Source organism: Littorina saxatilis, linkage group LG3 (assembly GCF_037325665.1).
Source record: "Littorina saxatilis isolate snail1 linkage group LG3, US_GU_Lsax_2.0, whole genome shotgun sequence".
Taxonomy (NCBI): Eukaryota; Metazoa; Mollusca; class Gastropoda; order Littorinimorpha; family Littorinidae; genus Littorina; species Littorina saxatilis.
In genome coordinates this window covers 54,492,111-54,518,310 of record NC_090247.1, presented here as the reverse complement: position 1 = coordinate 54,518,310, position 26,200 = coordinate 54,492,111, and the positions used below count along the sequence as shown (strand labels likewise).

General features: G+C 41.6%; 1 protein-coding gene across 6 annotated transcripts in view; it reads left to right on the top strand.

The window, feature by feature from the left end:
• Positions 1–1,250: 1,250 nt before the first annotated feature.
• The window catches only part of LOC138962688 (SH3 domain-containing kinase-binding protein 1-like), a 40,528-nt gene continuing 15,578 nt past the window's right edge, over positions 1,251–26,200 (top strand). For 2 of the 6 annotated variants that reach the window (XM_070334608.1, XM_070334606.1), the window contains exons 1-10: positions 1,251–1,375; positions 4,232–4,389; positions 8,915–9,050; positions 9,533–9,636; positions 14,450–14,567; positions 15,104–15,249; positions 20,587–20,644; positions 21,504–21,694; positions 22,491–22,605; positions 24,557–24,763. In XM_070334608.1, coding sequence (XP_070190709.1) covers positions 1,372–1,375; positions 4,232–4,389; positions 8,915–9,050; positions 9,533–9,636; positions 14,450–14,567; positions 15,104–15,249; positions 20,587–20,644; positions 21,504–21,694; positions 22,491–22,605; positions 24,557–24,763 — 1,237 coding nt within the window. In that variant the 5' untranslated portion in view covers positions 1,251–1,371. Of the gene's footprint in view, positions 1,376–4,231; positions 4,390–8,914; positions 9,051–9,532; positions 9,637–14,449; positions 14,568–15,103; positions 15,250–20,586; positions 20,645–21,503; positions 21,695–22,490; positions 22,606–23,534; positions 23,580–24,556; positions 24,764–26,200 lie in introns of all 6 variants that reach the window. The other 4 variants (XM_070334610.1, XM_070334609.1, XM_070334607.1 and 1 more) reach the window with 3 other exon arrangements.

Genomic DNA, 26,200 nt, shown 5'->3' with positions numbered 1-26,200 from the left:
AGGGAGTGACTGGAAGCTTTATTCGTGCTTCAATAAAATACCATAATAAAATAATGCAAAATGTCGCGCTTGAAATGAGATTAAAAGACATGTACATATTTTCACTGAGGATTTGCTGCGCGCATAATAAACATCCCACAGTGGCGCATAAATATCAAAACATAGTATACTCCACAACAGCAGGATGGATAATCCTGTCTTGGCCCACACAACATACGCGCTAAAAAAAGAACAAAGGAAAAACAACAACCACACACAATAGTTTCATTCTGTGAGTTCGACTGAGCTTGACTAAATGTTGTATTTTTGCCTTACGGGACTTGTTTTTCTTTCTGTTTTGTTTTTGTTTTTGCGTTTGGGTGTTTTTCAGTACTGATTATTTTCCCATACATCACTGTGTATAACACGTCATGGGCCGGGTCATGTTTACGAGTCACTGAGTCACGGTTACCAGTTCGGCATCATATCACGTTTTACATTTAGTCAAGTTTAGACTAAATGTTTTTACGTTGACCGGCCCGGAATCGAGACGACTAAGGGTCTGTTTTTTTTCTTCATCCAAGCTGTTCAGTCTTTAGTTAATTGTTCTTCTTTGTCCTTTTCAACGATAACGTCAGTATTAAAAAAAAATATGGTTCTGTCCGTCTGTCCATCAATACTGGCCAGGCTAGTGTTGTTGGTTGTTGTTGCTGTTGTTTGTTTTTTGTTGTTGTTAATGAAGTTGTTGTTGTTGTTGCTTTTTTGTTTTGTTGTTTTGTGTGTGTTGTTGTGTATGTGTGTGTGTGTGGGGGGGGGGGGGGAATAAGTGGCGTTTATCACCGGCTAGTTTGTTTGTATGTTTTTGTTTTTGTGTTCAGTGAATATCACGTACAGTACTCCCACTCGACTCAGTGATCTGTCTACCGATCAGAAGTAGCTTTCTTAGCTCAAACTGACGAGTTGCGGTTTATGTACACACTTCATTCAGTGATTATAGCTGCTCCCCACGGCTCAGTCTCTCTCTCCCCCTCTCCGCTAACTCTAACTTCTAAGCTCAAAATGTACTGTTTATGCTCTCTCTCTCTCTCTCTCTCTCTCTCTCTCTCTCTCTCTCTCTCTCTCTCTCTCTCTCTCTCTCCGGAATAAAGTTTTCGAGTTCGAGTTCTCTCTCTCAGTAGTTAAAACACGGAGGCAATGCAAGAGCGAACTTCGCAGCCATAAACATTCAGGGATTTCGAGTGCCTATATTTATCCCAGGCAGTGCCTCAAAAGTCACATGGTCAAGCGCCATCTTGTCTAAGAAATATTCGTTTGATCGTGTCAACTATCAACCACTGTGCCGCAGAATTGGGTCAGTTTTGCATGTAGCTTCACAGCGCCTGTTTCCTGACAATGGGTATGTATTCATTGATGAAGTTTATTTTCCGGTTAAGTTGTCGAACGAAACTTGAGCTCAGTGTGACAGTTTATTATTTGCGGAAGTGCATCCTCGAGCTGGCCAAACGATAGGTGAATCTTTACTTTTAGTGATGTGAATCCGGTGTCACTTCCTCATCGTTGCCGTAATTTCCTTGTGCGTGTCCCTATTTGCGGCTGAACAGATGTACGAAATGCGCGTTGCTTTCATTAACAGTACGTATCTTTTGATTTTGGCTTTCAAATCTCACGGCTCACTTTTCGGTTTGGTGGTGAGACATGCTCCAAACATGCCAAGCGGAAGGAGGGAATCTCATCTCTGTCGTCTGCTCGTCTTGCTGTTTACCATTTCAATGAACAACGTACCGTTCATGCTCGTTCTTTAATTTGGACGTAGAACGTGTGTTAACTATAGGATCTTTAGATATGCGGTTGTGTTGGAGAATATGCTTTCGTGCAAGTATATTTTCTTTTGTAAACCGTCAGTGTAAGTGCCTGGAGTTACTTCCCTTATGTCGACAAATGAATGAGGAGGTGCCCTGGGGGTTAGGCTTCCAAATTTCTTGAGATAAGCCGACACCTAAAATGTTTAGCATTCTAATCAGGCAGAAATTTGAATGGCATTTTGCAATGCGATCTATCCAAGGCTTTCAAATTCCTCGTGCAATTCAGTGTTGAATACATTTGCCGTTTGGAAAGCGCCAAAGTTTTCAGGTGTGGCAGAGGTGAGAGGCGTGTCTCACAGTCACATAAAGATTTAATGGACATAGCATGCAACTGCAAACTGTAGCCTTCAACCTAGGCATGAGGGAAAAAACTTTACTGTTAGAGACTTATCATTTATAGATCACTGTGACACTTTCAAAAGTTAAGTCTAGAGTCATTTTAATTGTTAATTAAATAAATTCAAGGGGTTGTTACAACAGTTGAAGCATTGACCTTACTAGTGTCATTGCATTTTTCAATGGGTTGAATCACACCCCTTGAAAGGAAAAATGTCTGATATTCACTCTTCTTCTTTCCTAAGGTGCTGGGAAATATGTTAGATTTAGGTTTATTTTTTCACTTTCGCTGTACTTTCAATCTCTTCATTAGGTGCCTGTATACTATCTGAATAAAACTAAAGATGATTTTTCTTTATTTCTCCATAGTTGCCTGTTGGAACATGTATGCCTTCTGCTGAGTTTTACATTTCCATGCAAGGCTTCTTTGTCCTTCATGTCCGACTCCACCACTGTCTTTGAATAGATTTTTTTATTGTCATGAGGGATTTTTCCAACCCACCTTTCTTGTACTGTAGTTGTAACCTTATTCACTGTAAAGATTCTAAATTTTAGATTCCCATAATTTACTGGTGATGCATTCTTCACAAAAATGAACACACACAAGACATTATAAGGCCTAAAAAAAAAATAGGTGTGGTTACGGTAACCCGACCTACCCTATTTTTTGGGGCCGACCCTATAACTTTTTATTACATTTGTCAAAAAAATACCAAAAAAACCAAGTAAACGAGTGCAGAAAACGCAATGAAAGCGAAAGCGCCCGAGTCGCACACTTATTTCCCTGTCAAGTAGGTTTAATTTGTACACATTAGAAAAAAAAGTAAAAACAAAAAAAAAAGTGATTGCCTACCTTCCTACCCTATTTTTTTTGGCTATGTTACCGTAACCACACCTATTATTTTTTTTGGCCTAATATAAGATGTTTGGTGGCTTGTTGACAGACAAGCTTTTTTGTTGGTCCGAGGGGGGCATATTGTCTTCAGTTTCATCTTTATAGATCAAGGCCAAGGTTGATAAATATGAAAACCGAAGGCGATATGCTCCGCGAGGACCAACAAAAAATGCTGGTCTGACAACAAGCCACTAAACATCGTTTTTGTCATTATTTTGGATGAGCAAAAGTACACACAGTAACACTAACAGATGGAATTCCTATTCTGAATGTAATTGTTAGAATGCAATTCCAGGACTCAAAGCACGTCACAGTAGTTTGAGATAAAACGTCATACTTGTCTGTGACGTCAAAGGTAATGTAATGTATAGAGCTGCCATCATGTTTGCAAGTTCCGTACGTTTTTGGCATATTCATTTTCTTTTAATTTAAGTGTTTTACTTTTATGTCTTTTCGTTGTGCATTTTGCTATTACAGAGATAAGTTGCAAATTTACAATGAGTCGACGCGGTAATTATCAACATTGATTGGATCTGACTCTTTCAGAGTGAATCACTGAATGCTTACAATCGTTGTCTGCGGAAACATGAATCCAAAGCCGCGACGGTTCAACACATCAAACAAACAGATTGGCTTTTAGTTTTACTTTGACAATCCACGTTTCGCCTGAAAGCTCAAACCCACCTCGATTTGTTACATGGAGAACAGAGTTATTTATTCCCCAGCTGGTTAGGAATGAAAACACATGAAAATGATGACAAACAGTGATACACAAACATGATAGATACAAATCTTAACCCTGTGATTGTATTGGTCCCAGGTGATAATTGGTGATGTGTTACACAATTTCTCAGCATGGCTTTAGTTGTACTTTGTGAGTGTGCTTTGTGGACAGGGGTACGAGTGATGAAATGATACCCTTGGTTTTAGGCTCCTTCCCCATATTATTATATTAAACTTTAAAGGTGTTCTGTCGTGAGGGGTATACTTTGGTGGTGATAATTTTGACAAACCTGACAGTGACAACAGAAGGTGTTCTTTCATGTGAAGCTTCCTTGCATCAGATGGTGCTTCACATCACTGATACAACGATATTTCAATTTGACTACGACAGTGTTTTATCTTGATGGCTCTGATTACACTGTACTTTGTTTGTTAGCGGAGGCGGTGGTGGAGTTTGACTACGATGCAGAACAAGAAGATGAGTTGACGCTGCGTGCCGGAGATATCATCAAACATGTCATCACGGCTGAGGGAGGTTGGTGGGAGGGGGAGCTCAACGGAAAGAAGGGCATGTTTCCAGAAAACTTTGTCAAGGTAAGGGCTGGAAGAAGCGACCTATCTGCTGCTTTTGAATATTCTCAGATCTTGTGAGACTCAGGGGAAGGAGGGCAGGTCATTTTGTGTTTTGAGTTTGTAAAAGGTTTAGTTAAAGTTTAAGCTAAAGTAAATTTAGTGATAACTGTTAAGAAATGTTAATAATTCTTATATTTTATCCCAGCGAAGCTGGAGGTATCCCACGAACGCTATACTATAATCGACTTGAGAAATGTTCATACCGATAATACATGATAAAGAAGGATTCGTTGTGCCCGGTCAGGGGCTACAGTTGGAGATGGAAGTTCACCAAAAATTGGGACCATACTAACTAAAATACGGTGGGTGCAATAGGCACCCCCATTTTTTTAGCAAACGCCACCCAAGGCCGCTTTGTACGGGTAGAAATTCTGTAGTTTCCAAGTCTATGGATAAAGCTTGCGTAAGAAGATTACGTCACGGTCGAAAGTCTTTGACGTCAATTAATGCATCATGACGTCATGCCTCCCTGTAGTCTTTCTCTCTCGCGCGGTGTGTGTGTGTGTGTGTGTTCATTTTGTGCACATGTGTTAGTGTTACTGTTTGTGTGTGTGTGTGCGCGCGTGCGTGACTCTGTACTCGTGTGTGTGTGTGTGTGTAAGAAAGAGAGAGAGAGAGTGTGTGTATGTGTGTGTGCATGAGTTTGTGTGTATGTTTATGTGTGTATGAGCGTGTATGTGTGTTTGTTTGTAAAGGTGTGTGTGTCCGTCTGTCTATGAGCGTATGAGTGTGTGTTTTGTGTGTATGAGATTTGTGTGAGTCACTGTGTGTGTGTGTATGCGTGCATGCGTGCGCATGTAAATGTGTGTGTGTGTGTGTGTGCGCGTGCGTGTGCATGAGTCTGTTCTTGTATGTGTATGTGTGTGTGTGTGTGTGTGTGTGTGTGTGTGTGTGTGTGTGTGTGTGTGTAAGAGAGAGAGAGAGAGAGACACACACACAGGGAGAGAGAGAAGTCTGAAGTCTGAAGTCTGAATGTTTTAATGAGTAGGCCTTGGGCCCTTTTCATGGAGATGAGCACATCTCAAGTACCAGCATACAAATGCACATAGTAAACAAAAACAAGAACATCCTACTCTTTATCTTTCGACACACGCACGCATTCTTCAAAACAATCGTCTCCTTCCTCGACTTCAGTGTTCTGTGACGGGAACACACTGAAGTAATCTGCATCATAAAAACACTGCATTTCACGTGCATTCCGAGAACCTGTTCTTGCATTCAAATCTCCAAACAAAATAAAGGGCAAATCACTAACGTTTTCTATAAGATCCAAAATACACTCTTCCATAATAGACACACCATTTGAAATTTCAGTTTCGTTGTAATAGGCAGAGTTGGCTGGTGGTAGATATGTCCCTAGCAGTAATACATCACTCTCTAACCCCAGCAACTCTTTTCCTAATTTTAATACAACGCAATTATCGTATTCTGTTTCTACTCTTTCGACGAAATGGCTGATTTCTTTTTTAACCAACAAAGCTACACCACCGGAGAGACGCCCGGTGACTGCGTCTGAAACTTTTAAACCTGGAGAAAGAAACACATCATATAACGGAAAAATCAAGGACGGAAAGGTAACTGAAAACGTTTCAACTAGCAAGACAATATCAAACTTCTCAATGTAGGCTCTTATTTCACAGTCATAAACATTTCTCAACACTTCAATATTATATGTCATAAACTTGACAATCCGTCGAGTAATGTCACAGTTGGCCCGGCCTACCCCTCACTCATTTGACTTCGTGGCGTATCGTTACCACGGCTCAAAGTGTCAGCTGTCGACCACAATCAACCACAGCCCTCGACCTTGTCCGTGGCCTGTCGGTCATCACGCCTTGCACGGGGTTTTCGGCATTACTTGGTTCCAGGGCATCATGAAAAACAACATCGCGTTCAACCCTCGTGGGGTTTCCTTGTATTACCGTACTGAGAGGGAGTGAGGCGGTTGTGTTGTCGTCATCGATGACGGGTTCGATGGTGTCCTCCTGCGGGGAAGCCCCAAGTTCAGCCACCGGCGACTGGGGCAAGGGGTCTTGCGCGGGCGAAGGCTCCTCTGTCGTGACGTCTGAGCGCGCAGAAACTCGGGAGTGTCCTGACTCTGACGCTGGCTTGTCGTCTCCGTGAGGTGGTCGGTCCCTCTGGCACTCTGCTTCGCTGTCTGTGCCTGTAAGGCTGGGAGCTGATGGAATTTTGAAGGGGGGCGGGGATTTGGAGGTGGGCGGGGATTTGGAGGTGGGCGGGGATTTGGAGGTGGGTGGGGATTTGGAGGGAGGTGGGGATTTAGGGGTGGGTCGGGGTTTGGAGCGGAGCAGGGATGGGAATTCCCCGGGCTCTAAAAGACCCGAAGGAGCGTCGTTCTGTCGTGGATGCGGGTGAGTGTCACAGTGTTGGTCCCAGCCGTGAAGCCTGGAATCCTGCCGCGCTGCATCACGGTACCTGCTTTAGTGCCTGTCGTAGTGCGTAGCTTCGTTGTGCCTGTCGTGGTTGGCAGCACGAGAGTACCTGTCGTAGTTGACAGCATCTGAGTACTCGTTCATGTACCTGTTGTTTTGGGCTGCGGCTGCGTAACTCCTGTGATGTTCCTTGTCGTTCTGGTGCCTGTGGCTGCGGCGAGATTGGAGCGGTCCGTCCACAACCAGCGTGTTGCCCCTGTAGTATGCGTGGATCCCCCTGTCACGATGCTGTCGGATAATGCTTTGCTGTCTTGACGTCAGATCACATGCGACCCTCACACCTTTCTCGTTCAACTTGTCTCTGCCTTTTGTTAAAATGTCCATTTTGTCTGACCACTTCGCCAACTTTGCTATCATAGGTTGCGGTCCTGATCTGTTCGTGTGAAGGCGATGTGCACGTACTATGTCGTCACGCGACCATTGTTTATCTGGTACTGTGTTGTGCAGCACGTTTATCAGGGCAGTGGCACACACGTCATAACTTTCTTTTCCACTTGTGTCAGTCTGGGGAACGTTGAAAAACTTTAGATTGTCTCTTCTGGAAAAGGCTTCTAGTGTATCAAGCTCGTCATCAACGGATCCGCGGAAATGTTCTAGTCTATCTTCCATTTCTCTCTGACTGTTTTCAAGAAAATCCATTCTGGATTGGATAAGACCTATCTGTTCAGTCACTGCTCGCAGAGAATCCTCCATGCGTCCTACTAGTCTGGTTGAAAGGTCAGCGAATCGTTCATCAAAATGGCGGAAAATTGTACCCTCCAACCTTGATGCGTGTTGCTCGTTTGTACTCAGAATCATCTTGTGGAGTCTTTCTTCAATGCCTTCTTGAATGCTATGCACTGGTCCCGGGTTTCTTTCAATGTCATTGGCACACATCAACACATGCAGTAAGATGACTGTCAACAACACACACTGTACTCTGGCCGTGCTCGACTTTCTCGTGAAACTGTTGATCATGGCTGCTGTCACTTTTACCCGTTTACGCATGAAGTTAAGAAAAACAGCACAAAATCCACCCCAAATGGCACGGAACGCTATATTTTCCACCGGCATTCTAACTGTTGTAGTCTTGCATACACTTGTACTAACCTTGGTTGAACAAAACAGCGTGAAACTAGGAAAACTTGATGAACAAGCAGGAGCTTGGAAAAATGCGACCGGCCGGAAGCCTGAGATGTGCTCACCTCCAGAGAGAGAGAGAGAAAGAGAGAGAGAGAGAAAATGTAGTTATTTAGATGTGTGTGTGTATGTGTGCGTATGTGGGTGTGTGTGTGTGAGCCTAAGTGTGTGTGTGTGTGCGTGCGTGCATATGTAAATGTGTGTGTGTGTGTGTCTGTTTGTGAGAGAGAGAGAGTGGGTGTGTGCGTAAGGGTATGTGTGTATGTGTGTTTGTTTATAAAGGCGTGTATGTCCGTCTGTCTATATGTGCGTATGGGTGTGTGTTTTGTGTGTGTGAAGTTTGTGTGAGAGAGTGCGTGTGAGTGTGTGTGTGTGTGTGTGTGTGTGAGTGTGTGTGTGTGTGTGTGTGTGTGTGTGTTAGAGAGAGAGAGAGAGAATGTGGTTACTTATGTGTGTGTGCGTGCATGCATTCGTGCGTGTTTGTGTGTGTGTGTTTGTATGTCTGTGTAAGAGAGAGAGAATGTGTATGTGCGTGTGCATGAGTTTGTGTGTAGGGCCTATGTTTGTGTGTGAATGAGTGTGTGTGTGTGTGTGTGTGTGAGTGAGTGAGAGCAAGAGAGAGAGAGAGAGAGAGAGAGAGAGAGAGAGAGAGCGGATTTGTCCTTCACTGGGGGTATGCAGTGCCTTGGCATTTATTAATTGATTGATTGATTGATATTTATATTGTGACAGATAATGTTGAAGACTGTCATTGTCAGTCTGGAAATGTGTGTCTGTTTGTGAGTGTTTGTGTGTGTTTTGATTATTATTAATGGTAGAAGTTAGCTCCCAGGCATAATACACATTTCTTTTCTCAGTCAGAGCTGAACTGTTTTGATTTTTTTATTGTTAAAGTTTTAAACTTTTTTTTCCAGTTAAAACCAAAGGAAAGTGGAACCAAGAAAGATGAGAAACGAGAGGCAACACAAAGAAAGTCTGTGAGAGAGTTAGCCAACAAGTTCAAAGATGGCGTGCCTTTACCCGGTGCCCAAGGGTCTGTCAAAAAGAAAGGTATTCAACATTTTTCTTACATGTCAGATATGGTTCTTCTCGTGATATCAATCATGAGTACCACCTCAGACCTTCTCCTGTATTTTATGTGGGAACTTTGAAGGTCACGGTGGGGTGGAGTTCAGTTTTATTTTTAAAAGGAAGATAATCAGTTTCAGAAAGAAATTTGGAGCTAGTTTATGCACTTATTACATTTTAAGTAGTCTGTGTCACCCTCAATTTACACAACAATAACGAAAATCTAAAAAATTAAGAATAAATGGTTACATTTTAGGGACAATAAAAATGAGAACAGGAGCTACGAAACTAAGGAAGTACTATAGATATATCATTATATGTAAGTGCTTGTGTGTGTTACTGATAAGCGTGATGTGAACTGCTGCTTGCAGTGTAGAAGGGTTACAAAAGTTTCAGTCTGGTGTTTTTCCAGTCAAATATGGCGTTTATCGTTGATCATAGGAAGTGTGTTTCTGATTTTACAGAGCCAGTCAAAAACAAGAAGTGCAAAGTGATGTTTGACTACAAAGCAGAGAACGAAGATGAACTGGATCTTAGTGTTGGTCAGACAATTGACTTTATCAAAGAGGTAAGGAATGTTCTGTGAACACTTTATAAGGCTTTGTACTCTGACCTTGTGTTCTCTGTGCTTTGTATTTTCTATTCGCTCGGATGACTCAAGTTGCTCTGTTTGTGTCTGTGTACCAGGCATGGGAATTGTCCGCCGAAAATGTTTTTTGGTCCGCCAAAAAAGCGAAAGTGTCCGTCGAAACAATAAGTGGGGGAGGCAAAAAGGGTTCTAAAAACTGAATTGAATGGCAAACTTGGAGCTCAGATGACACCAAATTGCACCATTTGGGTTCTTTGGAGGAAAAAAATTACGGGGGGGAGGGGGGGGGGGCCTTCTCCCAGTACCCCTAGAAAGGCTAGGCGCTACATGCCATCGACTTTACAATTCGTTACAAATTTTCAGCCTTTTTTACTTTGTTCAATTCCCATGCCTGGTGTACGTGTGTTAATACTATTTGTGTCTCTTTCGTCTACTTAATATGGGACTGGGAAGCGAGAGGTTGCGAGTTCGACCCTGGGTCAGGGCGTTAGCAATTTTCTCCCACCTTTCCTAACCTAGGTGGTGGGTTCAAGTGCTAGTCTTTCGGATGAGACGAAAAACCGAGGTCCCTTCGTGTACACTACATTGGGGTGTGCACGTTAAAGATCTCACGATTGACAAAAGGGTCTTTCCTGGCAAAATTGTATAGGCATAGATAAAAATGTCCACCAAAATACCCGTGTGACTTGGAATAATAGGCCGTGAAAAGTAGGATATGCGCCGAAATGGCTGCGATCTGCTGGCCGATGTGAATGCATGATGTATTGTGTAAAAAAATTCCATCTCGCACGGCATAAATAAATCCCTGCGCCTTGAATATGTGCGCGATATAAATTGCATAAAATAAAAATAAAATAAATAAAAAAATAAATCCCTGCGCTTAGACTGTACCCACGGAATACGCGCGATATAAGCCTCATATTGATTGATTGATTAATAAGATCAAATTTGGAAACACTTTAACTCAATACGACAGAGAGGAAGATAAAGGCCGGTCATATCTGTTTTGTTTTCCAAAGCAGAACAGGAAATTTCTAAAATAAATGATAGTTTTTGATACTGCTTTAAAACAATACAGTAGTCACATTGCTTCTTTTTAATTTTAACAGCAGATGTAACTCTTTTCCTGTTCGTGATTCAGCCAACAGAGGTTATCAGTTGGTTGCTGAAATGACTGTAATTGAAAACCGATCAAATCCCTGTAGTTGCATTGTGGTAGTTTCCTCATGCGCTATTCTTTTCCTTCTGGATGACCAGAGTCCAGACTTTATAACATTTATTGTAACCAGTATTGAGCTATTTTGATGGTGTATTAGCTATTTGTGATTCTGTGGTCTACAGTATTTTTGATTAGGAGGTATGCTTTCCCGTTTTGGTCCATCTTGAAGTTTAGTTAGGTTCTGTTCATGTTTCACTCAGTAGTAGCCTTGCTTATTGCATCATATGCCATAAGTTGTATTTTGACAGTAGTAGTCTTGCTTATTGCATCAGATGCCATAAGTTGTATTTTGACAGTAGTAGCCTTGCTTATTGCATCATATGCCATAAGTTGTATTTTGACAGCTTAATTTGGACAAATCTCTCTTGCCTTGTAAAGTGAGGTACAGTAAAACCTGCGAGCAAAGGACACCCTTGGGGAACCTTGCCACTGTCCTTTGTACAAAGGTGTCCTTTCTTTTGAATATGAATGCGCAGACATTTTTTGGGAAGAAAAAACACAGCCAAATAGTTTTATTCTAAACTGTGCATTACATGTAGTCATACAGAAAGTGACAAAGAAAACAAGTTCAACATGCAACATGTATACATGTACAAAACCAGAATCAGTCTGGCTTGGTTCAGACGCACATCTTCAGAATGCTACTCAAGTTCATGACAGCTGTCAGCATTTCAGGGTGAACGGAGAACGAGCGAGAGAGAGAACGAGCGAGAGGGAGAGAGAGAGAGAGAGAGAGAGAGAGAGAGAGAGAGAGAGAGAGAGAGAGAGAGAGAGAGAGAGAGAGAGAGAGAACGACTGAGCGAGAGAGAGAGAGAGAGAACGGAGAACGAGCGATAGCGAGAACGAGCAAGAGAGAGAGAGAGAACGACTAAGCGAGAGAGAGAGAGAGAGAGAGAGAGAGAGAGAGAGAGAGCGACTGAGCGAGAGAGAGAGAGAGGACGATCGAGCGAGAGAGAGAACAAGCGAGAGAGAGAAAGAGGTGCAATCGGTTTCTTATCTGAAGCAATGGGCCATTCACGGGAATATTCTTTGATCGAGCTCTCGAAAACCACTCGAAGAGTTCGCCGTTCAATTTCTTTATCACATCGACTCTTTCTTCTTAAGTCAGAAATTTCCGTTTTGACATGATGAGACCGCGATCGACGAAGGATGAGACGAAGATGCATCACAGTACAGAAAGTAGAAACCCTAACTTGTTTTTGTTTGTGAGTTCAGTTTAATTCACGGCATCGACCAATGAGCGTGCACCATACAAAAAATCAATCTTTCAAGTGCTGTCGTTGGCTTACAAAATAAGCTTCTCGCGCGTTCACATCGCCAGCGAGAATTTGCAGAACCAAGATGGCGGACCGTTGTTGACAGGTAACGAACCAAATCGGGACCAAAAAAGAGTGTCCGCGTCCGCGCCTTTGAGGTGTCCGCTCTTTTAAGGTGTTTTTGAGTGTAAAATACATCCGTCCTCACTTGAAGTGTCCGTTATGCAAAGGTGTCCGCCGAATTAAGGGTCCGCTGGATGCAGGTTTTACTGTAGCTTAGTATTAAGTCTAACATCTAGCTCTTTTTACATTTAGTCAAGTTTTGACTAAATGTTTTAACATAGAGGGGGGAATCGAGACGAGGGTCGTGGTGTATGTGTGTGTGTGTCTGTCTGTCTGTCTGTCTGTCTGTCTGTCTGTCTGTCTGTCTGTCTGTGTGTGTGTGTAGAGCGATTCAGACTAAACTACTGGGCCGATCTTTATGAAATTTGACATGAGAGTTCCTGGGTATGATATCCCCGGACGTTTTTTTCTTTTTTTCAATAAATACCTTTGATGACGTCATATCCGGCTTTTTGTAAAAGTTGAGGCGGCACTGTCACACCCTCATTTTTCCATTACATTGATTGAAATTTTGGCAAAGCAATCTTCGACGAAGGCCGGACTTTGGTATTGCATTTCAGCTTGTTGGCTTAAAAACTAATGAGTGAGTTTGGTCATTAAAAATCGGAAACTTGTAATTAAAATTATTTTTTTATTAAACGATCCAAAAACAATTTCATCTTATTCTTCGTCATTTTCTGATTCTAAAAACATATACATATCGTCGCTGTCGTCCGCTAACCGTGTAAGCGACAAAATATGAAGAAAAAAAATTTCATCTCAAACCCTAATCACAGACTTCACACATGTCTTCTATAAATATCTTGTGTCTGCGACCAATGGAAATGCTCTAATTTGTCACATGTTGTAAACGCTAACCGTGTATGTGCATGAGAGACGCGAGCAGGCGGGACGGAGTACACGGTTAGGGGACGGAGTACACGGTTAGGCTCTCTCTCTCTTCTCTCTCTCTTGACATATTATGTACCACTTACACGGTTAGCTCTCTCTCTCTTGACTCTAACCGTGTAACTTCAGTCAGATTTTCTGTCGTCAAGCGTGTAACTGAAATAATACGAACATTTTAGATAGTTTGCATTTTTTTTTTATTATATCACATGTTTACACATATAGGTAAAGCATAAGAAACAAGTTCATGTCAAATGTGGGATGACGTTGCAGCCGTCGACAACGCGTTTTTTGAGGCTCCTGTAAAATCACTGATTCTGCAGTTGCACGGTTAGCGGACGACAGCGACGATATGTTATATTTGGATTAAAAACAAGCTCTGAAAATTAAAAATATAAAAATTATGATCAAAATTAAATTTCCAAAATCGTTTTAAAAACTATTTCATCTTATTCCTTGTTGGTTCCTGATTCCAAAAACATATAGATATGATATGTTTGGATTAAAAACACGCTCAGAAAGTTAAAACGAAGAGAGGTACAGTAAAGCGTGCTATGAAGCACAGCGCAATCGCTACCAACAGGCTCGTCACTTTCACTGCCTTTTGCACTAGCGGCGGACTACGTTCAGTTTCATTCTGGGAGTTCCACAGCTTGACTAAATGTAGTAATTTCGCCTTACGCGACTTGTTTGTTGTTGTACTTTTGTAGTGTCAGTATAGGGGGAAAAAAGAGGAGAACTAGGATTTTGTTAAATTCTGAGTGACCTGTGAGTGTGAATGAGATCTTCACAAATGACATTCAACATGAATGAGTGATCAGAAAGATGTGATGGCGGAGACATCAAGAGGTTATATGAATTGAACAAATCTTTACATTGTGGGCAGTCTGCCATGGGTATTGATCTGCTGAACAGAAACGCATAGAAAGAAGAATAAAGCTGAATAAATCATTGGTTTGATCTGAGTCTTCTGATTCAAATAAACAAGGAAAATCAATCAAGTGTCCAACAGTAAAAGGGTATGGGTAAATGACAAACCAATCAGAGCTTGCATAACAATTATGTAAATAAGGACAAAGTTCCGTACTCAAGAAGATAAAGGGAAAATAATCACACTAGATTACCTCCCTTGAACACAAACCTCGGTAACATGACAACCGGCGATGGGACAATAAAGAAATGAAAATGAACTGATGCCTACATAACAGTGACAGTGAATTCAAATGTTCTGTCTTTTGAACGGGCTACAAGATTGGGAGCATGCAGGCAAGAATTTAAGTTTTCTGTTGGATGTTTGCCGTTTCAGGTGGAAGAGGGTTGGTGGGAAGGAATGGCTGGCGGCAAGTCTGGCGTCTTTCCCTCTAACTTTGTGGAGATGATCGAGGATACAGAGGGGGAGCAACCAGCCACAAACGCTGGGAGTGGTAAGTACATGTAAAATGGAAATGGATGATTTATACACGATTTTTCTGTGTCTCGCTGTTTGGCGCTATCTTGGCACTTGAACCTTTGCAAGTATATATTGTTTCTGATTCCTCAACCGACCCAATTTTTTTCATTCCAACACTAGAACTTGTTTAGACCTTTCAAAAAAAATAATTGATTCAAAATGACAAAACTCGATTTTGCATACTTTACAACGAAAGTGACTCTTTTTTGACATCCATGGAACACAGGTCGCATGCTTTCTGGCCAATGAAAAGCCACATAACAAGGTGCCACTGTAAACAAACGAAAACAACTTCAATATTTTATTTTTGGGTGGGGGGCTATCTGAAAGGATACCTGCATGATATGGTCGTTTCTGGTTGGGTTTCCCTTCATAGATACCACAGATAGATACCATTGTACTATAAATTGATGAAGCTTTGTAAGACATTGATTTGCCAGCGGACTAAGATGCTGTCAGGTTTCTAACTTAGCTGGGATTGCTTTCATGGATTATGAATATTTGTTGCAGGGGAGAAAGATCCGGACTTTCAGGAAATCAAGGGGAAGAAGGTGATGGGGGTGGGACTGGGGAACATCTTCCAGGGCGGGCCAATCAAACTCCGCAACACAGGCAAAAAGCCAGATGCTGGCAAGCCTCCAAAGCCTGACGAAAAGGTAGGTCACAGTTCCCTGGTTCAAATATGAACATGATAAAACTTGTTATGCAAGGTTTCTGTGTTCTAAATTAACTTTTTTTTAACATATTTATTTTTTTGCGTGAAATAGCCTAAATGTGGATGTGCTAATACATTTTAGACAATGCTACACCAAAACCCCATTTGCTATGCTGACATTTTTTTTTTTTAAATTGCTACACTCGAGGGTGCACAAGCCGACAAGGGTTGGCAGGTCTGGTCAAACCTGTCAACCAACCAAGGAACCGACCAAAAGTGGTCATCATAGATGGGTGGTCTTCTTGGGCGGGGATGTAGCTCAGTCGGTAGCGCGCTGGATTTGTATCCAGTTGGCCGCTGTCAGCGTGAGTTCGTCCCCACGTTCGGCGAGAGATTTATTTCTCAGAGTCAACTTTGTGTGCAGACTCTCCTCGGTGTTCGAACACCCCCGTGTGTACACGCAAGCACAAGACCAAGTGCACACGAAAAAGATCCTGTAATCCATGTCAGAGTTCGGTGGGTTATAGAAACACGAAAATACCCAGCATGCTTCCTCCGAAAGCGGCGTATGGCTGCCTAAATGGCGGGGTAAAAACGGTCATACACGTAAAATTCCACTCGTGCAAACCACGAGTGCACGTGGGAGTTTCAGCCTACGAACGCAGAAGAAGAAGATGGGTGGTCTGTTTTGAAAAGTGCACTAGAATAGCAAAACTTGGTACGTTTGTATTGGTGTACACGGGCAAGGGGTTATTACTGACAGGTGGTCACCAGGGCAGGTTCCACTGTGAAAAGGGGCAGAAAGTGTTGAAAATCTAGCAGTGGTCAAGACATGTGTCGCAGATTTAGTGGTGTGTACCGTACTTTCCGGGTGACAAGGCGCTTCGTTACCTAAGACGCACCCCCTTCTTTTAAAAAAAAATTGTAATCCAGTCACCCATTGGACGCAGGGGGCCGATAGGGCGCGCCAAAATGACCCAGTTTTTGCCATGAGAGGTGGTTCCCCTGTCATATCTGAGAGAGGAAACACTTCCTGCATCGGGGTCAGTGACCGGTCAGTGACCGACTTTAACTGAGTGAAAATATGTGTGCTCTGTGTGTGCGGCCAGATCAAAGGCATTGTGATAGCTGGGTGGCCTTGTTAAAAGACCTTCTTCCCAGGGGTCAATGACCCAGTTTTTGCCATGAGAGGTGGTTCCCCTGTCATATCTGAGAGAGGAAACACTTCCTGCATCGGGGTCAGTGACCGAGTTTAACAGAGTGGAAATCTGTGTGTGCGGCCAGATCAAAGGCAGGGCAGTACCTAGTAGCTGAAACATGCATTATCACAAGTTGTTTGACTGGTACTCAAGCGGTCTCTTTGATTTTTTTCGTATTTCATACACGGATTAGGCGCTTGTTATACAAGACGCAGGGGTCGAAGTCGCACCTTATGACCAGGAAAGTAGGGTAACTTAGTTCTGAGGCTGGGAGAGTACCTATCTTTGTACTGCTTTTTTGTCAGAGCCTGGATGGTGGTGTTACTACTGTTAGTCAGCTTACTCCTACATAATGCTATGCGTTTGTACACCTCGAATATACATGTCACTTTGTATGTTTTCAAAGGGAAAAATGTATTCATTCCTTAGGTGCTGAGTTTACAGGAAGCATTTTACCATTCACGTTTCGTCAAATTGTGACTAAATGTATTCAGATAGACTGGGAATCGCAATTAGAGTGGTGGTGGTGGTGTGTGTGTGTGTGTGTGTGTGTGTGTGTGTGTGTGTGTGTGTGTGTGTGTGTGTGTGTGTGTGTGTGTGTGTGTGTGTGTGTGTGTGTGTGTGTGTGTGTGTGTGTGTGTGTGTGTGTGTTTGCAGAGCAATTCCCAGAAAACTGCTGCACATGATACTTTACATGTGAATTCTTCAAGATGATATCTCCAACCTTTTATTTTTTTTAATAAATATCTTTGATGACGTCATGTCCTCCTTTTAAAAAACGTTGAGACGGCACTGTCACGTCCTCATTTTGTAATTCAGATTTAGGTCAAGCAAGCTTTGACGTAGTCTGGACTGTGAGATTGCATTTATGATTGGAAGCTTACAAAATGATTTAAGAATTTTTTCATTAAAATTCTAGAAATGTGAACAACAGATTCACAAATTATTGCATTGTATTTTGTTTATTTACTTCCGGAATCCAAAAATACATAGATATGTCATGTTTATCCTGAACATGTGCTCAAAATAAACGATAATCGATCGTATATTTGCATGCTTCGCGGAGACCAATGTGACCGGTCTCGGTTTCGGATTCTGGCTACCTAAGCCTTACTAGTCTTGGTGATGAAGGATCCCAGATTTTTAGTGTTGATCTTTTAGTTTCAGGCCGACAGATTGACTAAATGTTCTGATAATGCTTCACATGACTTGTTAAATCTTATTGTAATATTATGACAAGAACATTGAAAATGAACATACCTTGAAGGGAAAAAATGAAGAGAAAGAAAGAACAGTACAAACAAATTCAAAGTTAATGTGCACAAAGCACAATCAGACAAACGTACTTTCTCCTATGAGGGTTGTACAGTGGCTCAAAGTCCTGAGAGTGAGTCAGGTACATGTATTCTGTTTTTGTCAGAGCCTGGGTGGTGGTGTCAGTCAGTTGAATCATAACAAGTCGCGTAAGGCGAAATTACTACATTTAGTCAAGCTGTGGAACTCACAGAATGAAACTGAACGCACTGCATTTTTTCACAATGACCGTAGTCCGCCGCTCGTGCAAAAGGCAGTGAAATTGACGAGCCTGTTTAGCGCGGTAGTGGTTGTGCTGTGCTGCATAGCACGCTTTTCTGTACCTCTCTTCGTTTTAACTTTCTGAGCGTGTTTTTAATCCAAACATATCATATCTATATGTTTTTGGAATCAGGAACCGACAAGGAATAAGATGAAATTGTTTTTAAATCGATTTCGGAAATTTTATTTTAATCATAATTTTTATATTTTTAATTTTCAGAGCTTGTTTTTAATCCGAATATAACATATTTATATGTTTTTGGAATCAGAAAATGATGAAGAATAAGATGAACGTAAATTTGGATCGTTTTATAAAAAAATAATTTTAATTACAATTTTCAGATTTTTAATGATTAATTTTTAAGCCTTCAAGCTGAAATGCAATACCGAAGTCCGGCCTTCGTCAAAGATTGCTTGGCCACAATTTCAATCAATTTTATTGAAAGATGAGGGTGTGATAGTGCCGCCTCAACTTTTACAAAAAGCCGGATATGACGTCATCAAAGACATTTATCGAAAAAAATGAAAAAAACATCTGGGGATATCATACCCAGGAACTCTCATGTAAAATTTCATAAAGATCGGTCCAGTAGTTTACTCTGAATCGCTCTACACACACACAAAGACACACACACACACACACACACACACACACCACGACCCTCATCTCGATTCCCCCTCTATGTTAAAACATTTAGTCAAAACTTGACTAAATGTAAAAAGCAAGGCATTTGCACCCCCAGACTATGTTTTTCACAGGTATGTCTCTGAAGGGGTAAGTAGTGTAGCAGGGACTGGCTACTCAAGCTCTACCAATAGGAGGGGTGGGGAAAAGTGGGAATGGATTTCGCATTCAGTAAACAGGTGAGAGAGGACAGCAGGGCTCTGCAGAATCTCAAATTGCCCCTACGATTAGCTGAGCAATAAGTTAACTGTTCTGCTTAGTTTGCATTTTCATAGAGGACATGCATCTGAATCTGACATGAAATCTAACCATTGAACACTGTAGTGAAAGAGCAGGGTAGGATTGGGTGTCAAAGCTTACTGTGTTTAAAGCGGACAACAAAATAAATATCACTATCTTCAAGAGTTCTGTATTCAGGCCTTCATATTCCCCCGAAATCGGCGTATGGCTGCCTAAATGGCGGGGTAAAAACGGTCATACACGTAAAATTCCACTCGTGCAAAAAACATGAGTGAACGTGGGAGTCTAAGCCCATGAACAAAGAAGAAGAAGAAGGCCTTCATACAGATAGGTAGAGAGAGAGTGCACTTGAAGCAAGTTAGCCTGTTGGTAAAAAATGAGGAGTAAGCACTGCTGGAATGGTTGAAGTTTACAAGACATAAATCTTAAACAAACTTTTGAAATTGTAGGTCAACCCTCTCACGAAGTTTTTGAAGAAAAGAGACTACCAGACGATTAGAAATTCCTAAAGTGTTGAGGAAAATATCACTTAGAGCAAACAGGCAAAACATGTGCACCGAGACTGTAAACAATCAACCTAACGTGTAGTCTCTGCTTTTTGTTAGTCTGCTGAAAAGCACGACACGATTAACTGACGTTTGTTGTTGTTCAAATGCGGAGCACATCCTGTAGTGTGCAGGCATGGGAATTGTCCGCCGAACGGCGGATTTCCGCCGAATCTTTTTTTTGTTCCGCCCAAAAAGCAAAAGTGTCCGCCGAAAAAATAAGGGATGGAGGCACACAAAAAAAAGCACTGGTTACTTTTGCCTCTGCGCAAAAGTCCGCGAAAACTGTCCGTACTTTGTTCACGCACTGCTACCGCCCGCCTCAGTTACTTGAACTTTTATGTTTGAAAGTAAACCAGATTGCACAGATTGTGTTACAAGTTACATTTTCCTGTTTGTCTCAACAGATCAATTTTTTTTTAACAAATTTAAACCATATAATACATGTATATATTTTTTTTCTTCAAAAAAAACAAAAATTGATACTAAAAACTCTGATTCTAAAAACAGAATTTAATGGCAAACTTGGAGCTCAGATGACACCAGATTGCACCATCTGGGTTCTTTGGAGAATTTTTTGTCCAGGGGGGGCATGCCCCCGGACCCCCCTAGTAAGGCTAGGCGCTTTGCACCGTCGACTTGATGCTTTGCGTTTTCAATTTTCAGCCTTTTCTACATTTGTGTGACACAGATGTCTGTGGGAAATGTAACAGGCACATAGAAAGTGTCAGTATTCCCAACCAGGAACTAATTCATTGCAGGCCTGTGATATCTAGACAGAGGCCATTGTGTTGATCAGACAGTGTTGAGTTTATTTGCATCTGTAGATCATGTGACATGTCATTTGAATATTTGTAGTGGTGTTAACAGTAGCTTTGGAATCAAGTACCTTCTGGGTCTGGATCCGGATGTTTACGTTGCAGGGCTGATAAGGCATATGCGCATTGTTTTGGATGCACTGATGTTGGCAAGATAACACCATGGTAATGTCATTTTCGTTTTTTGTTGTTTTTCTGACTAATCAGTAAGCTGTTGTGCTCTCCTTGCTGCACAGGCAGTAGATGAAATGATGTTTGCATTGTTCTGTTTTTCAGGAACCCAAATTGCCAGCTACTGGCCCACCAGATATAACGAAGAGGGAAAAGCAAGGCAGTAAGTTTTTATCTGTGTGTTTGTTTGATTTGCTTTTGTTCTTTTTTAATTTTGATACTTTTGACAAATCTGTTGATTCTCAATGCAATTTCTCTAAACATCTTTCTCACTCCAAATGTCTGTAAGTTTGTATACACTCTCCTTTAAACTAATGTCATTTGAAAATCATGCTCGAGATTCTGTTGCCAAAGCATCTTCTGTTTATTGTGTTTCAACGTCATACATACAAACACAGAGCCATGCCCCATTAAAGGCATTATGCGAACTTATGTGTGCTTATGCCGTGTGGGCATGGTTAAAACGCTGAGTTCTGTCGCCTTTCCATTGTCAAAGTGTCTTTTGTTTATTGTGTGTTTACGTTATACATACAAACACAGAGCTGTGCACATATTGTAATCTTGTGTGTGATAATGGTGTGAGCCCTCGTTGAAACGCTGACTTTTGTAGTTAAATAGCTCTTATTGTGTTCAGGTCAAAATCGTGCTAGCAGGAAGTCAGAGTGTGGTAAATTTCACACAAGTTAATTGAATTGTTAGGCTTCATTTGTTGTGTTCAGTTCACTATCATGCGAGCAGGAAGTCAGAGTATGGTTATTTGCACACAAGTTAATTCAATTGTTAGATCTCTTTTCCTTATGTCTCTAAGATGAAGGCAAAATACTCCAATACGAACCATAGAAGTGTTCTCACGAGAGACATACTCATAGACACACACACGAACAGGGTAAATAGTGTATTTTCCTGTACCTACATGTTTGTGTATAGACATTTGTGCTGAGTGCATTTTTTTGTTATCTTATATATTTTAGCTTAAAAACGAAAAACAAATTCACTGACTAGCTCACTATCTTGTTTCCCAGCAGTAGAGCGAGCAGTGGTTCGTTACTCGTACGCAGCAGAGCAGCCTGACGAGATAAGCCTGAAAGAAGGGGAGGTGATTCGAATCTTGGACAAACACTTGGAGGATGAGGGTTGGTGGCGGGGAGAGGTCCATGGAAAAGTGGGTGTCTTTCCTGACAACTTCGTGGAGCTCATACCTATTCAGGAGGAGGTGAGTGGTTGGTTTATGTACTGTGTGTGTTTGGCTGTTGGTTTGTTTTGTGTCAGGTATCGTATTGTTATGTGCCATCGATAAATTTCATTTGAAATATTTCCTTGTTTTTTCATGTGTTGCTGATTTTGAAGTTAGAGTCATCAAGATGAAATTGAAAGGAGAAGAACAATGGTGACTGCGCGTGAAAGAGATAGATAAAAAGACTGAAACTATACTGTTCCCATGTTAAAACTGTTTCCTGTTCCCATGTTAAAACTGTTTTTATCTTTTTGTTGTTGTTCATTCCGTATTCTTTGTTCTCATCAAGCTGAAGTAAATGCTAGATATGTCATGTATGGTTGGCCACAAGGGAAGAAACAACAGTTCATGTTTTGGTGAGAACAACTTTAGTTTGTAAATGGATGGACACAGAGCCTTCTAATTGTACTTATTTTTGTTCACACTTTGTCCTCATAATATGTGAGTGTACCCCTTACAAAGGCAACCATCCAGGGGAAAAGTCATGTTCAAACCAGCACAAATAAATCGCTAAAGTGAGGTTTTTATGCATGGTTTAATGGTTCCCCTGTGGAAGGAGTTTGTTGACAGTCTTAAGTGTAAAGACGGCCCTTAGTTGAGCCAGAAGTCTTTTTACCCAAAACTCAGTGCTAAAGCTTCGTGCGGCCAGCTTCGCAAAGTATACTTCGCGTAGTCCACTTAGCCCAGTTAAGGACAGGCTTTACAGCCAACAGTTTAGTTAGTAATAGTATACACATGTATGAGATATTTGATGAGTATTTGATGTATTTTTCAGCCTGCCAAAGCCCCGAAGAAGCCCCCTCCCCCGGTGGCGAAAAATATGTACCCCAAATTACCAGACAAAGCTCCTTCCATTGAGGAGAAAACCATTAGTGCCAAAAAAGACCCAGGTATGTCTGATGTACTGATATATTCTTTTGAACTGAGTGAGCTTTGAAAGTGTAATACCTCCTGAGGCTACTCCAAATAGACCATATTTAAGTGAGCGTGATTGCAACCTACTGTTTGGAAAGCTACGCTTTGACTTTTTGTTACAGCTGGGTTGTGAGATGTGTAACTCATAAGCTATTTTCATATTCCTGCTGCTGCGGCACTTTTCACTTTCATCACAACTTCTTCTGTTTAAATAGTGTGTTTGAACCATTTTTCAGCTTTTTTTGATAAGATTGTTTTCAGCTTTTCTTTATTGATTTTTTGGGTCTTATGTGCAAGTCATTTGCTTCTTGTCACAAAAACTGTAAGCACTTTTGCAAGAATATAATTATTACGTAGGATGGATTACAAGTTAGAGCTGCGTTTGGAAATCTGTGAAAAGAAATGGAAGCACAAATGACTAAGTAATACAGTACAGAATTGTGAACAGAATAAAGCAGGTGATAGCGAAGTAAAGTATACAGAGATATATATCAGGGAGAGAGAGAAAAAAAAAGCTGATAATTGAGGATGTGATGGAAAGAGAATGAAGGAAAATGTGCTTTCACAAGTTTCAGTGAAAAATGTAGTGCCCATGGTTCTTTCCAGGGCAAATAGAATAGAAAAGATAATTTTCCATATATCATTGTGTGTGCGTGTGTGTGTGTGTGTGTGTGTGTGTGTGTGTGTGTGTGTGTTTGTGGAGGGGGGAGCTATTAAGACTAAAAGAGATAGCAATGTTTGGAGATGATCACATATATGGGGAAAACAATTTCTCTCTCCTGGGGGTGGGTTGGCTGGAGGCAGAGAGGGGTGGGGTGGGGGTGGGGGGGGAGGTGATGGAGGTTGGAGGGGTAGGGGGGATGGAGGTAGAGGTAATTCTTGTAGCATTTCTCTGTGACCCCAGGGCGGAGAAAGAGTGGCTTGACAAAACGTAGGGTGAGGCTGGAAGGTGAGAGAAGAATGCCATGCTGTCTGCAGTGTTGTTTGATGGGGTCGTTCATGTGTCACTGGCGTGTTCACCCTTTTGTTCCTGTTCTTAGTTGACCTGTTTGATGTGTGACTCAATTCAAGGCCTTGGCAAATTATAGATGAACAGCATAGTCTGACATCTTTGCAGATAAGAGATGAAAATCATTCAAGGTAGATGGGAAATGTATTGCGATAAAGGCATACTTAATAATTTGACAATTCGACACCATTCTTAATGAAGTATTGTTTTTATTATTTGAAGGGACAATTTTCTTACAAAATTTGCCAGGGACTGTCTGTTTTGAATCGCTAGTTTTGCCTTGCAGCAATGACAAAGGTTGATGTTTGAATGTGACCAGCATGCATGATCAGATGATAGAGATTAGATTAGAGCAACTCTCAGGTAATGAACTCAACCTAGTGCATAGATGATAGGGCAAACCAGACTTAGCGAAACTGAATGCATGTTGTTGTTGTTGTAAGCGCTCTCCTCTCTCTTGAATCTTGTGTTCCCACTTCTATGTTAGAAGAAGCAGAGGAGAACATTTATCCAGCAAGGATTTCCTTGCTCATGTAAGATGTTTATAAATGTTTGTGTCTTATAGCTAATTAAGAAGTGAATAAGAGTATTTGACCAGCACTGATTTCCTCGCTCAGATAACTCTCTTGACAGTCCATGTTGTTCTGCTGTTTTAGGTAGAAGCAGAGGAGAAACTCAGCGCCCACTCTCTCCTTCATGTATCATTTTTGAATGTTTGTGTGGTTTTGCTATTTTGGAAGAAACAGCAGAGACATTGGACCAATCTCCACTCTCCTTTTCATGCACCATTCTTGAATGTGTGTGTGGTTTTGCTATTTTAGAAGAAACAGAGGAGAAATTCGACCAATGTCCACTCTCTTCTTCACATAACTCTCTTGAATGTTTGTGTTCCTTGAGACCCGCTGTTGCTCTTTCAGAAGTTCCAGAGAAAGCGGCAGGCGTTGCGGCATTGAAAAAGCCAATGGCGCCGCCGCCTGTGGGCAAAAAGCCGGGGGTCACCCACAAGGTGGAAGCCCCGCTCAAACCCGATCCTCCTAAGCCCTCCGAGCCCGCTAGGGTGGAGTTACGCAACAAAGACCTTAGCAACAACCACCACGCTCCGTCTGACTCAAACAAAACGGAGGGTCAGTTCTGCTCTCTTTTTTTTTCTTTTTTTTTCTCCGGTGGTGGAGGCTTCTCACAGGGCTTTATTCATTTTCATTTTCCCCTTCTCCTGCCCCAATTCATTTTGCACTTACAAAGCATTTTCTACTGACCATATCTCACCTTCGGTTAATTTTCTTTTTTCTTTACTTTCCATGCCCATATTCATTTGCACAACCTTCGTTTGATACAAAGTTTTCCTCAATGATCGTTTCTCATCCTCAATGACTTTGCTTTTCCCTTAACTTTCAGTGCTCCCCGTTCATTTGCACAACCTTCGTTTGATACAAAGTTTTCCTCAATGATCGTTTCTCATCCTCAATGACTTTGCTTTTCCCTTAACTTTCAGTGCTCCCCGTTCATTTGCACAAACGTCTTTAAATTCAAAGAGTTCTTTTACCGTTTCTTGCCTTCAGTGAAATTTGATCAGTTTGTGCTTTTTGCTGCATTTCTGGTCTGTTTATATGCTCCTGCTGTGCCGATTTTTAACCAAATTCCACTTCTCTCCATCTAATGTTGTGCCTTGTCAGCATGTGCCTGTGGCATCTGGTATCGTGCTTGCTTTTTGCCCATGGTTGTAAAGTGTATGTGAGGCTTGGCTGTACACTAGTCCTGCTTTCCTTCCCCCTTTTCATGTCACAACTCCTATTCCACAAGGAGTTTCCTTTGACTTGCTAATTTTGATTTTCCCTTTGACTTCCTCAATAATCATGCATGGCTCCAGATGTGTACATATTTCCTGTCGATCATATTTTCCCTGATCTGTGATGTCCGCAGCTTATTGCTGGTTATTGGTTATTGCTGGTTCAGTTAGTGTCGCTGTTGTAATTTGTTAACTCATTTGTGTCATGTTTCAGTCGTGATTTTTCATCATTATGCTTGTTCTCTGGACGGTCAATTTTGTTTATTTGTATAATCAGTCATCGACACCCTACATAGCCCTCCTCTGGGGAGGATATAAACCCCTGCTAGTTCTCTTCTTCTGGTGAACAGCAAAAATAAGTGTGAAAACATTGGCGTTGGCCTGAAGCCCAATCCTCTATTCAGATATACAGAAGGCATCCAGAGAGCATATCTAAACGATTAGTCTTCCAGTAGTACTACCGTATTTGACGGACTACAAGCCGCGACTTTAAAAAAAAAAAAATCGCATTGCGGCTTATAAAAAGATGCGGCTAAAACGTTACCTAAACTTGAATAGCATTCACCTAATGGAAGTCGCCGCGGATTTTCATTTCGCTCGATTAGCGATTACCGATACTTTATTAGCTCTCTACTCAAGACTCCGCGCTTTTCTCTTTCTTTCGCGAATCTTCGTTTGTCAACAAGTCGTCGTGACAAGATAGCGTACAGAGAAACACCGGATGTATCAGGATCTCGCGCGCGCGAGATTTCGTTTTTTTGTGTCTCGCGATAGT